Source organism: Bombina bombina, chromosome 4, assembly GCF_027579735.1.
Source record: "Bombina bombina isolate aBomBom1 chromosome 4, aBomBom1.pri, whole genome shotgun sequence".
NCBI classification, from domain to species: Eukaryota; Metazoa; Chordata; class Amphibia; order Anura; family Bombinatoridae; genus Bombina; species Bombina bombina.
The window spans coordinates 366,620,600-366,636,347 of record NC_069502.1 but is presented as its reverse complement, the minus strand read 5'-3'; the positions used below and the strand labels follow the sequence as shown (position 1 = coordinate 366,636,347).

The window sequence follows — 15,748 nt, the reverse complement described above, 5'->3', positions numbered from 1 at the left end:
TCTGTATTTTTTTATAGATTAATCTTTCTACTTCCTCTGCATCTCCACTAATTATAAACCGATCCCAGACAACCAGCTCCACCAGTAGTAGCATTAACCAAAAGACAATGCTGTTGGGAAGTACTTCTCCAGCCCTCAGTGCAAGCCCAGCCCAGATGTATCTCAGGGCACAGATGGTAAGTTTAATTATTTGTGTATGCGTTTGAGAACTATAGCTCTTGTGTTTTAGAAATGCACGTATGAAACATTCTGAAATCTGCTTCCTGGTGAGAGTCCACAAGCCATATCATGTGGAATTAAATTCCAGCCCACTAGGAGGAAACCCAACCAGAGTGTGAGGATTCTACTCCGTGTTTTGCATCTCTCCTTCCATTTTCACATCACATGGTTTTACCTTTCCCTTTACTTAACCCCTTAACAACATACGTTGTACAGGGTACGTCTTGCACAAACTGGTCTTTAAACAACGACGTTCCCTGTACGAGGGGTTGGATCGCTTCCAGCCGCTTTCCGGTTATTGCAGTGATGCCTCGATATCGGGTGGGCGGCCATCGATGGATTTCTAAGTGGAGTGGTGGGCGGGATCGTGGGCGGGGTAGCTAGGGGGCACGCACGGACGCGGCGGGCACGTGCACGGGGAGGGAGCGGGTGGGAACCATTACACTATGGAACAGTTAGTTAGAGGGAGAGAGGGGGAATAAAAAATTATTATAAATTATAAATAATCGAAGTGATCTGGGAGGGGGTGGGGGTTTAGTCTTTAGGGGGGGGAGCTACACTACAGAAAAGTGGGGAAAAAATTTAAAATATATATTTTTTTTGTAAACTGGGTACTGGCAGACAGCTGCCAGTACCCAAGATGGCGCCCAATAATGTAGAGGGGGAGGGTTAGAGAGCTGTTTGGGGGGGGGGGGTTCAGGGAGGTTTGGGACTAAGGGGGATCCTACACAGCAGCATATGTAAATATGCTATAAAAAAATAAATGAAAAAAATAATAAAAGATACCTTTTATTTTAGTACTGGCAGACTTTCTGCCAGTACTTAAGATGGCGGGGACAATTTCTGGGGTGGGGGAGGGAAGAGAGCTGTTTGGGAGGGATCAAGGGGTCTGATGTGTCAGGTGGGAGGCTGATCTCTACACTAAAGCTAAAATTAACCCTGCAAGCTCCCTACAAGATCCCTAATTAACCCCTTCACTGCTAGACATAATACACGTGTGATGTGCAGCGGCATTTAGCAGCCTTCTTATTACCAAAAAGCATCGCCAAAGCCATATATGTCTGCTATTTCTAAACAAAGGGGATCCCAGAGAAGCATTTACAACCATTTGTGCCATAATTGCACAAGCTGTTTGTAAATAATTCCAGTGAGAAACTAAAATTGCGAAAAAATGTAAGTTTTTTTTAAATTTGATCGCATTTGGCGGTGAAATGGTGGCATTAAATATACCAAAATGGGCCTAGATCAATACTTTGGGTTGTCTACTACACTACACTAAAGCTAAAATTAACTCTACAAGGTCCCTACATGCTCCCTAATTAACCCCTTCACTGCTGGGCATAAAACACGTGTGGTGCGCAGTGGCATTTAGCAGCCTTCTAATTACCAAAAAGCAACACCAAAGCCATATAAGTCTGCTATTTCTGAACAAAGGGATCCCAGAGAAGCATTTACAACCATTTATGCCATAATTTGCATAAGTTGTTTGTAAATAATTTCTGTGAGAAACCTAAAGTTTGTGAAAAAATTTGTGAAAAAGTGAACATTTTTTTTTATTTGATCGCATTTTGCGGTGAAATGGTGGCATGAAATATACCAAAATGGGCCTAGATCAATACTTTGGGATGTCTTCTAAAAAAAAATATATACATGTCAAGGGATATTCAGGGATTCTTGACAGATATCAGGGTTCCAATGTAACTAGCGCTCATTTTAAAAAAAAGTGCGGCTAGATTTAGAGTTCTGCGGCCAAAGGAGTGTGTTAGCTACGCGTGTTTTTTTTCCTCCGCACCTTTTAAATACTGCTGGTGTTTAGAGTTCACAGAATGGTTGCGTTAGGCTCCAAAAAAGGAGCGTAGAGCATATTTACCGCCACTGCAACTCTAAATACCAGCGTTGCTTACGGACGCGGCCAGCTTCAAAAACGTGCTTGTGCACGATTCCCCCATAGAAAACAATGGGGCAGTTTGAGCTGAAAAAAAACCTAACACCTGCAAAAATGCAGCGTTCAGCTCCTAACGCAGTCCCATTGTTTACTATGGGGAAACACTTCCTATGTCTGCACCTAACACCCTAACATGTACCCCGAGTCTAAACACCCCTAATCTTACACTTATTAACCCCTAATCTGCCGCCCCCGCTATTGCTGACACCTGCATATTTTTTTTAACCCCTAATCTGCCGCTCCGTATACCGCCGCAACCTACATTATACCTATGTACCCCTAATCTGCTGCCCCTAACACCGCCGACCCCTATATTATATTTATTAACCCCTAATCTGCCCCCCACAACGTCGCCGCCAGATACCTACAATAATTAACCCCTAATCTGCCGATCTGATCTTGCCGCTAGTCTAATAAATGGATTAACCCCTAAAGCTAAGTCTAACACTAACACTAACACCCCCCCTAAGTTAAATATAATTTAAATCTAACGAAATAAATTAACTCTTATTATATAAATTATTCCTATTTAAAGCTAAATACTTACCTGTAAAATAAACCCTAATATAGCTACAATATAAATTATAATTATATTGTAGCTATTTTAGGATTAATATTTATTTTACAGGCAACTTTGTAATTATTTTAACCAGGTACAATAGCTAAAATAGTTAAAATAATTACAAAATTACCTGTAAAATAAATCCTAACCTAAGTTACAATTAAACCTAACACTACACTATCAATAAATAAATAAAATAAAATACCTACAATTATCTACAATTAAACCTAACACTACACTATCAATAAATTAATTAAATACAATACCTACAAATAACTACAATTAAATAAACTAACTAAAGTACAAAAAATAAAAAAGAACTAAGTTACAAAAAATAAAAAAATATTTACAAACATTAGAAAAATATTACAACAATTTTAAACTAATTACACCTACTCTAAGCCCCCTAATAAAATAACAAAGACCCCCAAAATAAAAAAAATGCTCTACCCTATTCTAAATTAAAAAAGTTCAAAGCTCTTTTACCTTACCAGCCCTGAAAAGGGCCATTTGCGGGGCATGCCCCAAAGAATTCAGCTCTTTTGCCTGTAAAAAAAAAACATACAATACCCCCCCCCAACATTACAACCCACCACCCACATACCCCTAATCTAACCCAAACCCCCCTTAAATAAACCTAACACTAAGCCCCTGAAGATCTTCCTACCTTATCTTCACCATGCCAGGTTCACCGATCCGTCCTCGGAAGTCTTGATCCAAGCCTCCGAAGTGTTGATCCAAGCCCAAGCGGGGGCTGAAGAGTGACGTCCATCCTCCGGCTGAAGTCTTGATCCAAGCGGGCAGAAGAGGACATCCGGACCGGCAAACATCTTCTTCCAAGCCGCATCTTCTATGTTTTTCAATCCGATGACGACCGGCTGATCTTCAAGACCTCCAGCGCGGATCCATCCATCTTCACCGACGACTTCCCGACGAATGACGGTTCCTTTAAGGGACGTCATCCAAGATGGCGTCCCTCGAATTCCGATTGGCTAATAGGATTCTATCAGCAAATCGGAATTAAGGTAGGAAAATTCTGATTGGCTGATGGAATCAGCCAATCAGATTCAAGTTCAATCCGATTGGCTGATCTGATCAGCCAATCAGATTGAGCTTGCATTCTATTGGCTGTTCCGATCAGCCAATAGAATGCAAGCTCAATCTGATTGGCTGATTTTATCAGCCAATCCGATTGAACTTGAATCTGATTGGCTGATTCAATCAGCCAATCAGATTTTTCCTACCTTAATTCCGATTGGCTGATAGAATCCTATCAGCCAATCGGAATTCAAGGGACGCCATCTTGGATGACGTCACTTAAAGGAACCTTCATTCGTCGTCTAGTCGTCGTTGAAGAAGGATGTTCCATGCCGGAGGTCTTGAAGATGGAGCCGTTCCTCGTCGGATGGATGAAGATAGAAGATGCCACTTGGATGAAGATGTCTGCTAGTCCGGATGTCCTCTTCTGCCGGATAGGATGAAGACTTCTGCCGCTCCGGATGTCTCCTTTTGGTCCATTGGTGCCTGGTTGGGTGAAGACGACTCAAGGTAGGGAGATCTTCAGGGGGGTAGTGTTAGGTTTATTTAAGGGGGGTTTGGGTTAGAGTAGGGGTATGTGGGTGGTGGGTTGTAATGTTGGGGGGTGGTAATGTGGTTTTTTTACAGGCAAAAGAGCTGATTTCTTTGGGGCATGCCCCGCAAAAAGCCCTTTTAAGGGCTGGTAAGGTAATAGAGCTGTTAACTTTTTAACCCCTTAATGACCGGACCATTTTTCAATTTTCTTACCCTTAATGACAATGGCTATTTTTACATTTCTGCAGTGTTTGCGTTTAGCTGTAATTTTGCTCTTACTCATTTACTGTACCCATACATATTATATACCGTTTTTCTCGTCATTAAATGGACTTTGTAAAGATACCATTAGTTTCATCATATCTTATAACTTACTAAAAAAAATGATAAAATATGAGGAAAAAATGGAAAAAAACACACTTTTTCTAACTTTGACCCCCAAAATCTGTTACACGTCTACAATCACCAAAAAACACCCATGCTAAATAGTTTATAAATTTTGTTCTGAGTTTAGAAATACCCAATGTTTACACGTTTTTTGCTTTTTTTTGCAATTTATGGGGCAATAAATACAAGTAGCACTTTACTATTTCCAAACCACTTTTTTTCAAAATTAGCGCTAGTTACTTTGGAACCCTGATATCTGTCAGGAATACCTGAATATCCCTTGACATGTATATATTTTGTTTTAGAAGACATCCCAAAGTATTGATCTAGGCCCATTTTGGTATATTTCATGCCACCATTTCACCGCCAAATGCGATAAAAAAAAAAAAAAAGTTCACTTTTTCACAAATTTTGTCACAAACTTTAGGTTTCCCACTGAAATTATTTACAAACAGCTTCTGCAATTATGGCAGAAATGGTTGTAAATGCTTCTCTGGGATCCCCTTTTTCAGAAATAACAGAATTATATGGCTTTGTGGTTGCTTTTTGGTAATTAGAAGGCCGCTAAATGCCGCTGCGCACTACACGTGTTTTATGCCCAGGAGTGAAGGGGTTAATTAGGGAGTTTGTAGGGTTAATTTTAGCTTTAGTGTAGTGTAGTAGACAACCCCAAGTATTGATCTAGGCCCATTTTGGTATATTTTATGCCACCATTTCACCGCCAAATGCGAGCAAATAAAAAAAAAACTTTACATTTTTCACAATTTTAGGTTTCTCACTGAAATTATTTACAAACAGCTTGTGCTATTATGGCAGAAATTGTTGTAAAAGCTTCTCTGGGATCCCCTTTGTTCAGAAATAGCAGACTTATATGACTTTGGCGTTGCTTTTTGGTAATTAGAAGGCCGCTAAATGCTGCTGCTCACCACACGTGAATTATGCCCAGCAGTGAAGGGGTTAAATTAGGTAGCTTGTAGGGAGCTTGCAGGGTTAATTTTAGAGATCAGCCTCCCACCTGACACATCCCACCCCCTGATCCCTCCCAAACAGCTCTCTTCCCTCCCCCACCCCACAATTGTTCCCGCCATCTTAAGTACTGGCAGAAAGTCTGCCAGTACTAAATAAAAGAGTTTTTTTTTTTTTTTTTTAATAAAAATAATAAAATATTTTAGTTGTGATGGACCCCTGCCTTAGCACCAACCTCCCTGACCCCCCCCCCCCAGCTCTCTAACCCTCTCCCCTACCTAATTACCGCCATCTTGGGTACTGGCAGCTGTCTGCCAGTACCCAGTTTGGCCCCACAAACCAAAGTATTTTAATTTTATTTTTAACTTTTATTTTTATTTTTAATTATTTCTGTAGTGTAGCAGCCCCCCCACAATACTCCCACCCCTCCCCCTCCCAGATCCTTTTATATGTAAAAAAAAATGTGTAACTTTTTTTTCCCCTTCCTTCATTGGTGTCAGTGTGGCTAATGCGCGCACGTGCACACACGCACACGCTCCCTCCTCCCACCCGGACAACGGCACCATCGCTACCGGTGCAGAGAGGGCCACAGAGTGGCTCTCTCTGCATCGGAGGCTTGTAAAGGGGTATTGCAGGATGCCTCCATATCAAGGCATCAATGCAATACCCTCAGAGCTGCTGGAAGCGGTTGTGATCACTTCCAGCACTCTGTTAGACAACTGACGTACCAGGTACGTCTATTGTCATTAACAGTTAGTTTTTGCATGACGTACCTGGTACGTCAGTTGTCATTAAGGGGTTAAATTTAGATTAGGGTAGGGAAATTTTTTTTATTTTGGGGGGCTTTGTTATTTTATTAGGGGGCTTAGAGTAGGTGTAATTAGCTTAAAATTCTTGTAATCTTTTTTTATTTTTTGTAATTTAGTGTTTTTTTTTTTTGGTAATTTAGTTTAGTTTATCGAATTGTATGTAATTGTAGTTAATTTATTTAATTAATTTATTGATAGTGTAGTGTTAGGTTTAATTGTAACTTAGGTTAGGATTTATTTTACAGGTAATTTTGTAATTATTTTAACTAGGTAGCTATTAAATAGTAATTAACTATTTAATAGCTATTGTACCTAGTTAAAATAAATACAAAGTTGCCTGTAAAATAAATATAAATCCTAAAATAGCTACAATATAATTATTCGTTATTATTTTACAGGTAAGTATTTAGTTTTAAATAGGAATGCTTTAGTTAATAATATTTAATTTATTTAATAGATTAAAATTATATTTAACTTAGGGGGGTGTTAGGGTTAGACTTAGCTTTAGGGGTTAATACATTTATTAGAGTAGCGACGAGGTCCGGTCGGCAGATTAGGGGTTAATACTTGAAGTTAGCTGTCGGCGATGTTCGGGAGGGCAGATTAGGGGTTAATACTATTTATTATAGGGTTTTTGAGGCGGGAGTGAGGAGGTTTAGGGGTTAATACATTTATTATAGTTGCAGCGAGGTCCGTTCAGCAGATTAGGGGTTAATAAATGTAGTTAGGTAGTAGCGACGTTGGGGGCGGCAGATTAGGGGTTAATAAATATAATATAGGTGTCGGCGATGTCAGGAAAGGGTCTAACGCTCACTTCCAAGCTGCGACTTTTCCATACCGCAGATTCCCTTTCGCCAATTGCGTATCCTATCTTTTCAATGGGATCTTACTAACGCTGGAATTTAGAGTTTTGGCTGAAGTGAGCGGTAGAGCCTCTACCGACAAGACTCCATCCGCAGGAAAAAGTCAGTAGTTAAGAGCTTTCTGGGCTAACGCCGGTTTATAAAGCTCTTAACTACTGTGCTCTAAAGTACACTAACACCCATAAACTACCTATGTACCCCTAAACCGAGGTCCCCCCACATCGCCGCCACTATAATAATTTTTTTTAACCCCTAATCTGCCGACCGCACATCGCCGCCACCTACATTATCCCTATGAACCCCTAATCTGCTGCCCCTAACATCGCCGACACCTACATAATATTTATTAACCCCTAATCTGCCCCCCCCAACGTCGCCGCTACCTTACACTTATTAACCCCTAATCTGCCGACCGGACCTTGCCGCTACTCTAATAAAGTTATTAACCCCTAAACCGCCGCACTCCCGCCTCACAAACCCTATAATAAATAGTATTAACCCCTAATCTGCGCTCCCTAACATCGCCGCCACCTAACTTCAAGTATTAACCCCTAATCTGCCGACCGGACCTTGTCGCTACTCTAATAAATGTATTAACCCCTAAAGCTAAGTCTAACCCTAACACCCCCCTAAGTTAAATATAATTTTAATCTAGCGAAATAAATTAAATATTATTAACTAAAGTATTCCTATTTAAAACTAAATACTTACCTGTAAAATAAACCCTAATATAGCTACAATATAACAAATAATTATATTGTAGCTATTTTAGGATTTATATTTATTTTACAGGCAACTTTGTATTTATTTTAACTAGGTACAATAGCTATTAAATAGTTATTTACTATTTAATAGCTACCTAGTTAAAATAATTACAAAATTACCTGTAAAATAAATCCTAACCTAAGTTACAATTAAACCTAACACTACACTATCAATAAATTAATTAAATAAATTAACTACAATTACATATAATTAAATAAACTAAACTAAATTACCAAAAAAAAAAACACTAAATTACAAAAAATAAAAAAAGATTACAAGAATTTTAAGCTAATTACACCTACTCTAAGCCCCCTAATAAAATAACAAAGCCCCCCAAAATAAAAAAAATTCCCTACCCTAATCTAAATTAAAAAATTAACAGCTCTATTACCTTACCGGGGCATGCACCAAAGAAATCAGCTCTTTTGCCTGTAAAAAAAACACACAATACGACCCCCCAACATTACAACCCACCACCCACATACCCCTACTCTAACCCAAACCCCCCTTAAATAAACCTAACACGACCCCCCTGAAGATCTCCCTACCTTGAGTCTTCTTCACCCAACCGGGCACCGATGGACTAAAAGAAGACATCCAGAGCGGCAGAAGTCTTCATCCTATCCGGGCAGAAGAGGACATCCGGACCGGCAGACATCTTCATCCAAGCGGCATCTTCTATCTTCATCCATCCGACTAGGAGCGGCTCCATCTTCAAGACCTCCGGCGCGGAACATCCTTCTTCAACGACGACTAGACGACGAATGAAGGTTCCTTTAAGTGACGTCATTCAAGATGGCGTCCCTCGAATTCCGATTGGCTGATAGGATTCTATCAGCCAATCGGAATTAAAGTAGGAAAAATCTGATTGGCTGATTGAATCAGCCAATCAGATTCAAGTTCAATCGGATTGGCTGATCCAATCAGCCAATCAGATTGAGCTTGCATTCTATTGGCTGTTCCGATCAGCCAATAGAATGCAAGCTCAATCTGATTGGCTGATTGGATCAGCCAATCCGATTGAACTTGAATCTGATTGGCTGATTCAATCAGCCAATCAGATTTTTCCTACCTTAATTCCGATTGGCTGATAGAATCCTATCAGCCAATCGGAATTCAAGGGACGCCATCTTGGATGACGTCACTTAAAGGAACCTTCATTCGTCGTCTAGTCGTCGTTGAAGAAGGATGTTCCACGCCGGAGGTCTTGAAGATGGAGCCGTTCCTCGTCGGATGGATGAAGATAGAAGATGCCGCTTGGATGAAGATGTCTGCCAGTCCGGATGTCCTCTTCTGCCGGATAGGATGAAGACTTCTGCCGCTCCGGATGTCTCCTTTTGGTCCATCGGTGCCTGGTTGGGTGAAGACGACTCAAGGTAGGGAGATCTTCAGGGGGGTAGTGTTAGGTTTATTTAAGGGGGGTTTGGGTTAGAGTAGGGGTATGTGGGTGGTGGGTTGTAATGTTGGGGGGTCGTATTGTGTGTTTTTTTTACAGGCAAAAGAGCTGATTTCTTTGGGGCATGCCCCGCAAAAAGTCCTTTTAAGGGCTGGTAAGGTAATAGAGCTGTTAACTTTTTAACCCCTTAATGACCGGATCATTTTTCAATTTTCTTACCCTTAATGACAATGGCTATTTTTACATTTCTGCAGTGTTTGCGTTTAGCTGTAATTTTCCTCTTACTCGCTTACTGTACCCATACATATTATATACCGTTTTTCTCGTCATTAAATGGACTTTCTAAAGATACCATTATTTTCATCATATCTTATAATTTACTAAAAAAAATGATAAAATATGAGGAAAAAATGGAAAAAAACACACTTTTTCTAACTTTGACCCCCAAAATCTGTTACACATCTACAATCACCAAAAAACACCCATGCTAAATAGTTTATAAATTTTGTCCTGAGTTTAGAAATACCCAATGTTTACACGTTCTTTGCTTTTTTTGCAATTTATGGGGCAATAAATACAAGTAGCACTTTACTATTTCCAAACCACTTTTTTTTCAAAATTAGCGCTAGTTACTTTGGAACCCTGATATCTATTAGGAATACCTGAATATCCCTTGACATGTATATATTTTGTTTTAGAAGACATCCCAAAGTATTGATCTAGGCCCATTTTGATATATTTCATGCCACCATTTCACCGCCAAATGTGATAAAAAAAAAAAAAAAAAGTTCACTTTTTCATAAATTTTGTCACAAACTTTTGGTTTCCCACTGAAATTATTTACAAACAGCTTCTGCAATTATGGCACAAATGGTTGTAAATGCTTCTCTGGGATCCCCTTTTTCAGAAATAACAGACTTATATGGCTTTGTGGTTGCTTTTTGGTAATTAGAAGGCCGCTAAATGCCGCTGCGCACCACACGTGTTTTATGCCCAGGAGTGAAGGGGTTAATTAGGGAGCTTGTAGGGAGCTTGTAGGGTTAATTTTAGCTTTAGTCTAGTGTAGTAGACAACCACAAGTATTGATCTAGGCCCATTTTGGTATATTTTATGCCACCTTTTCACCGCCAAATGCGAGCAAATAAAAAAAAAACTTTACATTTTTCACAATTTAGGTTTCTCACTGAAATTATTTACAAACAGCTTGTACTATTATGGCAGAAATTGTTGTAAAAGCTTCTCTGGGATCCCCTTTGTTCAGAAATAGCAGACATATGGCTTTGGCGTTGCTTTTTGGTAATTAGAAGGCCGCTAAATGCTGCTGCGCACCACACGTGAATTATGCCCAGCAGTGAAGGGGTTAAATTAGGTAGCTTGTAGGGAGCTTGCAGGGTTAATTTTAGAGATCAGCCTCCCACCTGACACATCCCACCCCCTGATCCCTCCCAAACAGCTCTCTTCCCTCCCCCACCCCACAATTGTTCCCGCCATCTTAAGTACTGGCAGAAAGTCTGCCAGTACTAAATAAAAGAGTTTTTTTTTTAAATAAAAATAATAAAATATTTTAGTTGTGATGGACCCCTGCCTTAGCACCAACCTCCCTGATCCCCCCCCCCCCCAGCTTTCTAACCCTCTCTCCTACCTAATTACCGCCATCTTGGCTGTCTGCCAGTACCCAGTTTGGCCCCACAAACCAAAGTATTTTAATTTTATTTTTAACTTTTATTTTTATTTTTAATTATTTCTGTAGTGTAGCAGCCCCCCCACAATACCCCCACCCCCTCCCCCTCCCAGATCCTTTTTTTTTCCCCCTTCCTTCCTTCCTTCATTGGTGTCAGTGTGGCTAATGTGCGCACGTGCACGCGCACCCACGTGCACGCGCCCCCATGTGCACAAGCGCCCGTGCACGCTCGCACACGCTCCCTCCTCCCGCCCGGACAACGGCACCATCGCTACCGGTGCAGAGAGGGCCACAGAGTGGCTCTCTCTGCATCGGAGGCTTGTAAAGGTGTATTGCAGGATGCCTCCATATCGAGGCATCACTGCAATACCCTCAGAGCTGCTGGAAGCGGTTGTGATCACTTCCAGCACTCTGTTAGACAACTGACGTACCAGGTACGTCTATTGTCATTAACAGTTAGTTTTTGCATGACGTACCTGGTACGTCAGTTGTCATTAAGGGGTTAAATTTAGATTAGGGTAGGGAATTTTTTTTATTTTGTGGGGCTTTGTTATTTTATTAGGGGGCTTAGAGTAGGTGTAATTAGCTTAAAATTCTTGTAATCTTTTTTTATTTTTTGTAATTTAGTGTTTTTTTTTTTGGTAATTTAGTTTAGTTTATCGAATTGTATGTAATTGTAGTTAATTTATTTAATTAATTTATTGATAGTGTAGTGTTAGGTTTAATTGTAACTTAGTTTAGGATTTATTTTACAGGTAATTTTGTAATTATTTTAACTAGGTAGCTATTAATATAATATATATAATAATAGTAAATAACTATTTAATAGCTATTGTACCTAGTTAAAATAAATACAAAGTTGCCTGTAAAATAAATATAAATCCTAAAATAGCTACAATATAATTATTCGTTATTATTTTACAGGTAAGTATTTAGTTTTAAATAGGAATGCTTTAGTTAATAATATTTAATTTATTTATTTAGATTAAAATTATATTTAACTTAGTGGGGTGTTAGGGTTAGACTTAGCTTTAGGGGTTAATACATTTATTAGAGTAGCGACGAGGTCCGGTCGGCAGATTAGGGGTTAATACTTGAAGTTAGCTGTCGGCGATGTTCGGGAGGGCAGATTAGGGGTTAATACTATTTATTATAGGGTTTTTGAGGCGGGAGTGAGGAGGTTTAGGGGTTAATACATTTATTATAGTTGCGGCGAGGTCCGTTCAGCAGATTAGGGGTTAATAAGTGTAGTTAGGTAGTGGCGACGTTGGGGGCGGCAGATTAGGGGTTAATAAATATAATATAGGTGTCGGCGATGTTAGGGGCAGCAGATTAGGGGTACATAGGTATAATTTAGGTTGCGGGGGTGTACGGAGCGGGAGATTAGGAATTAATAATATAATGCTGGTGTCAGCGATAGCGGGGGGCGGCAGATTAGGGGTTAATAAGTGTAAGGTTAGGGGTGTTTAGACTCGGGGTACATGTTAGGGTGTTAGGTGTAGACATATTTTTTCTTTCCCCATAGGAAACAATGGGGCTGCGTTAGGAGCTTAACGCTGCTTTTTTGCAGGTGTTAGGTTTTTTTTTTTAAGCCCAAACTGCCCCATTGTATCCTATGGGGATATCGTGCATGAGCACGTTTTTCTAGCTAGCCGCTACCGTAAGCAATGCTGGTATTGAGAGTTGAAGTGGCGGTAAATATGCCTTTACGCTCCCTTTTTGGAGCCTAACGCAACCCTTCAGAGAACTCTAAATACCAGCGTTGTCTTAAGGGTGCGCTGGAAAAAAAAGCAGCGTTAGCTACGCGGGTCTTTAACGACACAACTCTAAATCTAGGCGTTAGTTTGATTATGATGCAGTCTGTTGTGTGATTATTTAATTAGGTGCTGTTAGCAAATGTTTTTGTTCATTAAACTTAGTTTGATGATGATGATACAATCTATATTATTAGGTTTATAATGCTGTTTAGCACTTAAAGTCTTCATTTCAAAGCTTTAAAAATAATGTATTAGGTGTTACTTATGACAATTTTGATAGGGGCCTGGAACCTAACCCCCTCACTTCCCATTGACTTATATTATAAACTGGGTTTCAATTTACAACGGTTTCAATTTACAACCATTCCTCCTGGAACCTAACCCTGGCGTAAACTGAGGGCTACCTGTGTGTGTGTGTATATATATATATATATATATATATATATATATATTGTGAAAGAGAACAGGGAATTGTGAGTGACAAGGTTAATATTTCTCCTACTATGTTTGTGTATTGGATTTCTAAACCCCAGGGAAATGTATTGTGTAAAATGTGGCTAGGTATAAAGCTGCTGTATTTTTGGATCCCTGGGGTGGAACATTGGAGAGAGGGCGGGCCAGTGTTCCACTCCTCAGTTTACACATAGCTGAAGGTGAGGAATCAGGAAGGGATTTCTCTCCACCTGTATTCAATCAAATGAGTGTAATTAATCCTCCAGCTGCTAGGTGGAGAGAGAGAGCCTCCAGGGTATTTTCTGACTTGGAGAGAAGCACATTGCAGCTGAGCTGAGAAAAGCTGAGAAAAACTGAGGTTGTAAAACAGCATGTTTTTGTTAAAGGGACAGTTCACCCAAAAAATGTTTTATTTTAAATGAAAGTACTTTCGGCTTGATTACGAGTTTTGCGGTATGAGTGGAAAAGCAGCATTATGGCTCTTTTTCAGTACTGCTGGTATTACGAGTTTTGCAGGTTTTGGTGTACTGCACACTTTTTGGCCGTAACGCAACGTAACTTCCGCAGCTTTCCAAAAGTCCTTTTTCAATGGGACTTCCTTTGCGCTGGTATTACGAGTCTACCTGGGAGGCCAAAAAGTGAGCGGTACACCCTATACCGTCAAGAATCATACTGTAAACTGAAAGTCAGTAGTTATGGGTTTTATGCTACAACGCTGTAACATAAAACTCATAACTAAAGTGCTAAAAAGTACACTAACACCCATAAACTACCTATTAACCCCTAAACCGAGGCCCTCCCACATCGCAAACACTAAAATAAAATTATTAACCCCTAAGCTGCCGCTCCGGACATCGCCGCCACTATAATAAACATATTAACCCCTAAACCGCCGCACTCCCACATCGCAAACACTAGTTAAATATTATTAACCCCTAATCTGCTGTCTCTAACATCGCCGCAACCTACATTACTGTTAACCCCTAATCTGCTGCCCCCAAAATCACCCCCACTATACTAAAGTTATCAACCCCTAAACCTAACCCTAAGTCTAACCCTAACACCCCCTAACTTTAATGTAATTAAAATAAATATAAATAAAACCTACTATTAATAACTAAATAATTCCTATTTAAAACTAAATTCTTATCTGTGAAATTAAACCTAAGCTAGCTACAATATAACTAATAGTTACATTGTATCTAACTTAAGTTTTATTTTAATTTCACAGGCAAGTTTGTATTTATTTTAACTAGGTAGAATAGTTACTAAATAGTTATTAACTATTTACTAACTACCTAGCTAAAATAAATACAAATTTACCTGTAGAATAAAACCTAACCTATGTTACAATTACACCTAACCTTACACTTCTATTAAATAAATTACATTAATTAAATACAATTAACTAAATTACAAAAAAAAAACAAACACTAAATTGCACAAAATAAAAAAGAAATGATCAAATATTTAAACTAATTACACCTAATCTAATGTTTTAGTTATTACTACTGTAGGACTAATAGTCTGACTCGGTACTGTAGTTTGTGTGTCTGTGTTTAGAAGCCACACTAACTTGTCACTATTGCACATCTATACACTGAATACGTATCACATCTTACACATTACTATGGGAGATAACCTGCTGGCCGTAATTCACAATACACAATCCATTGCTGGCCGTAATACACAATAAACACTTATACCCGCAATTCACTATACACTTGTAGCCCTAATACAGTATGCACTGCTGGCTGTTTCAATACACATTACACATTACTATGGGAGATAACCTGCTGGCCATAATTCACAATACACAATACGTTGCTGGCCGTAATACACAATAAACATGTATACACGCAATTCACTATACACTTCTATGGGGGATATGTAAAGCTTGTGCAGTGAATCATTGATGTGCACCTGTATAGTAATCAATATGGATCACCAACTTAGAAACAAGTATGCTAATAAGTTTTGTTCATATTGTGGGCCATGTAAAGCGTGTGCAGTGAGACGTACAGGACTGGTGCAGTCATGTAGCACAAACATAAATCATTGAGGTGAATTGTGCGCGTGCAAGATTTGCCACTGTGTACGCACTACTGACAATTGCGCATACTCATTTGAAATACAAGCTGATTTAAATAAAATTGAATAAATGGTTTTAATTGGTCGCGGGGCAGGGTCACATAGCGTGGTAGTACAGCCCTTTTCTCTGGGTGTTCCTTGCTCGTCGAGCTGTAAGGAGAAGCAGTGCGGAAAAAGGTAAAAATAATACATTATTTTAAAAAATGTAATCTTCAATGAACAGTTTTTTATTCTTTTACACTGTGCAATTGTTGAGACTGAAATCTATTTCACTGAGTGTAC

General features: G+C 39.4%; 1 protein-coding gene across 1 annotated transcript in view; it reads left to right on the top strand.

Annotated features, from left to right (window-relative positions):
• Positions 1 to 15,748, top strand: part of PHC3 (polyhomeotic homolog 3) — a 1,036,700-nt gene that overhangs the window by 325,568 nt on the left and 695,384 nt on the right. Inside the window, exon 5 of the mRNA XM_053710129.1 lies at positions 18 to 176. Within this exon, the coding sequence (XP_053566104.1) occupies positions 18 to 176 (159 nt within the window). The remainder of the gene's footprint in view (positions 1 to 17; positions 177 to 15,748) is intronic.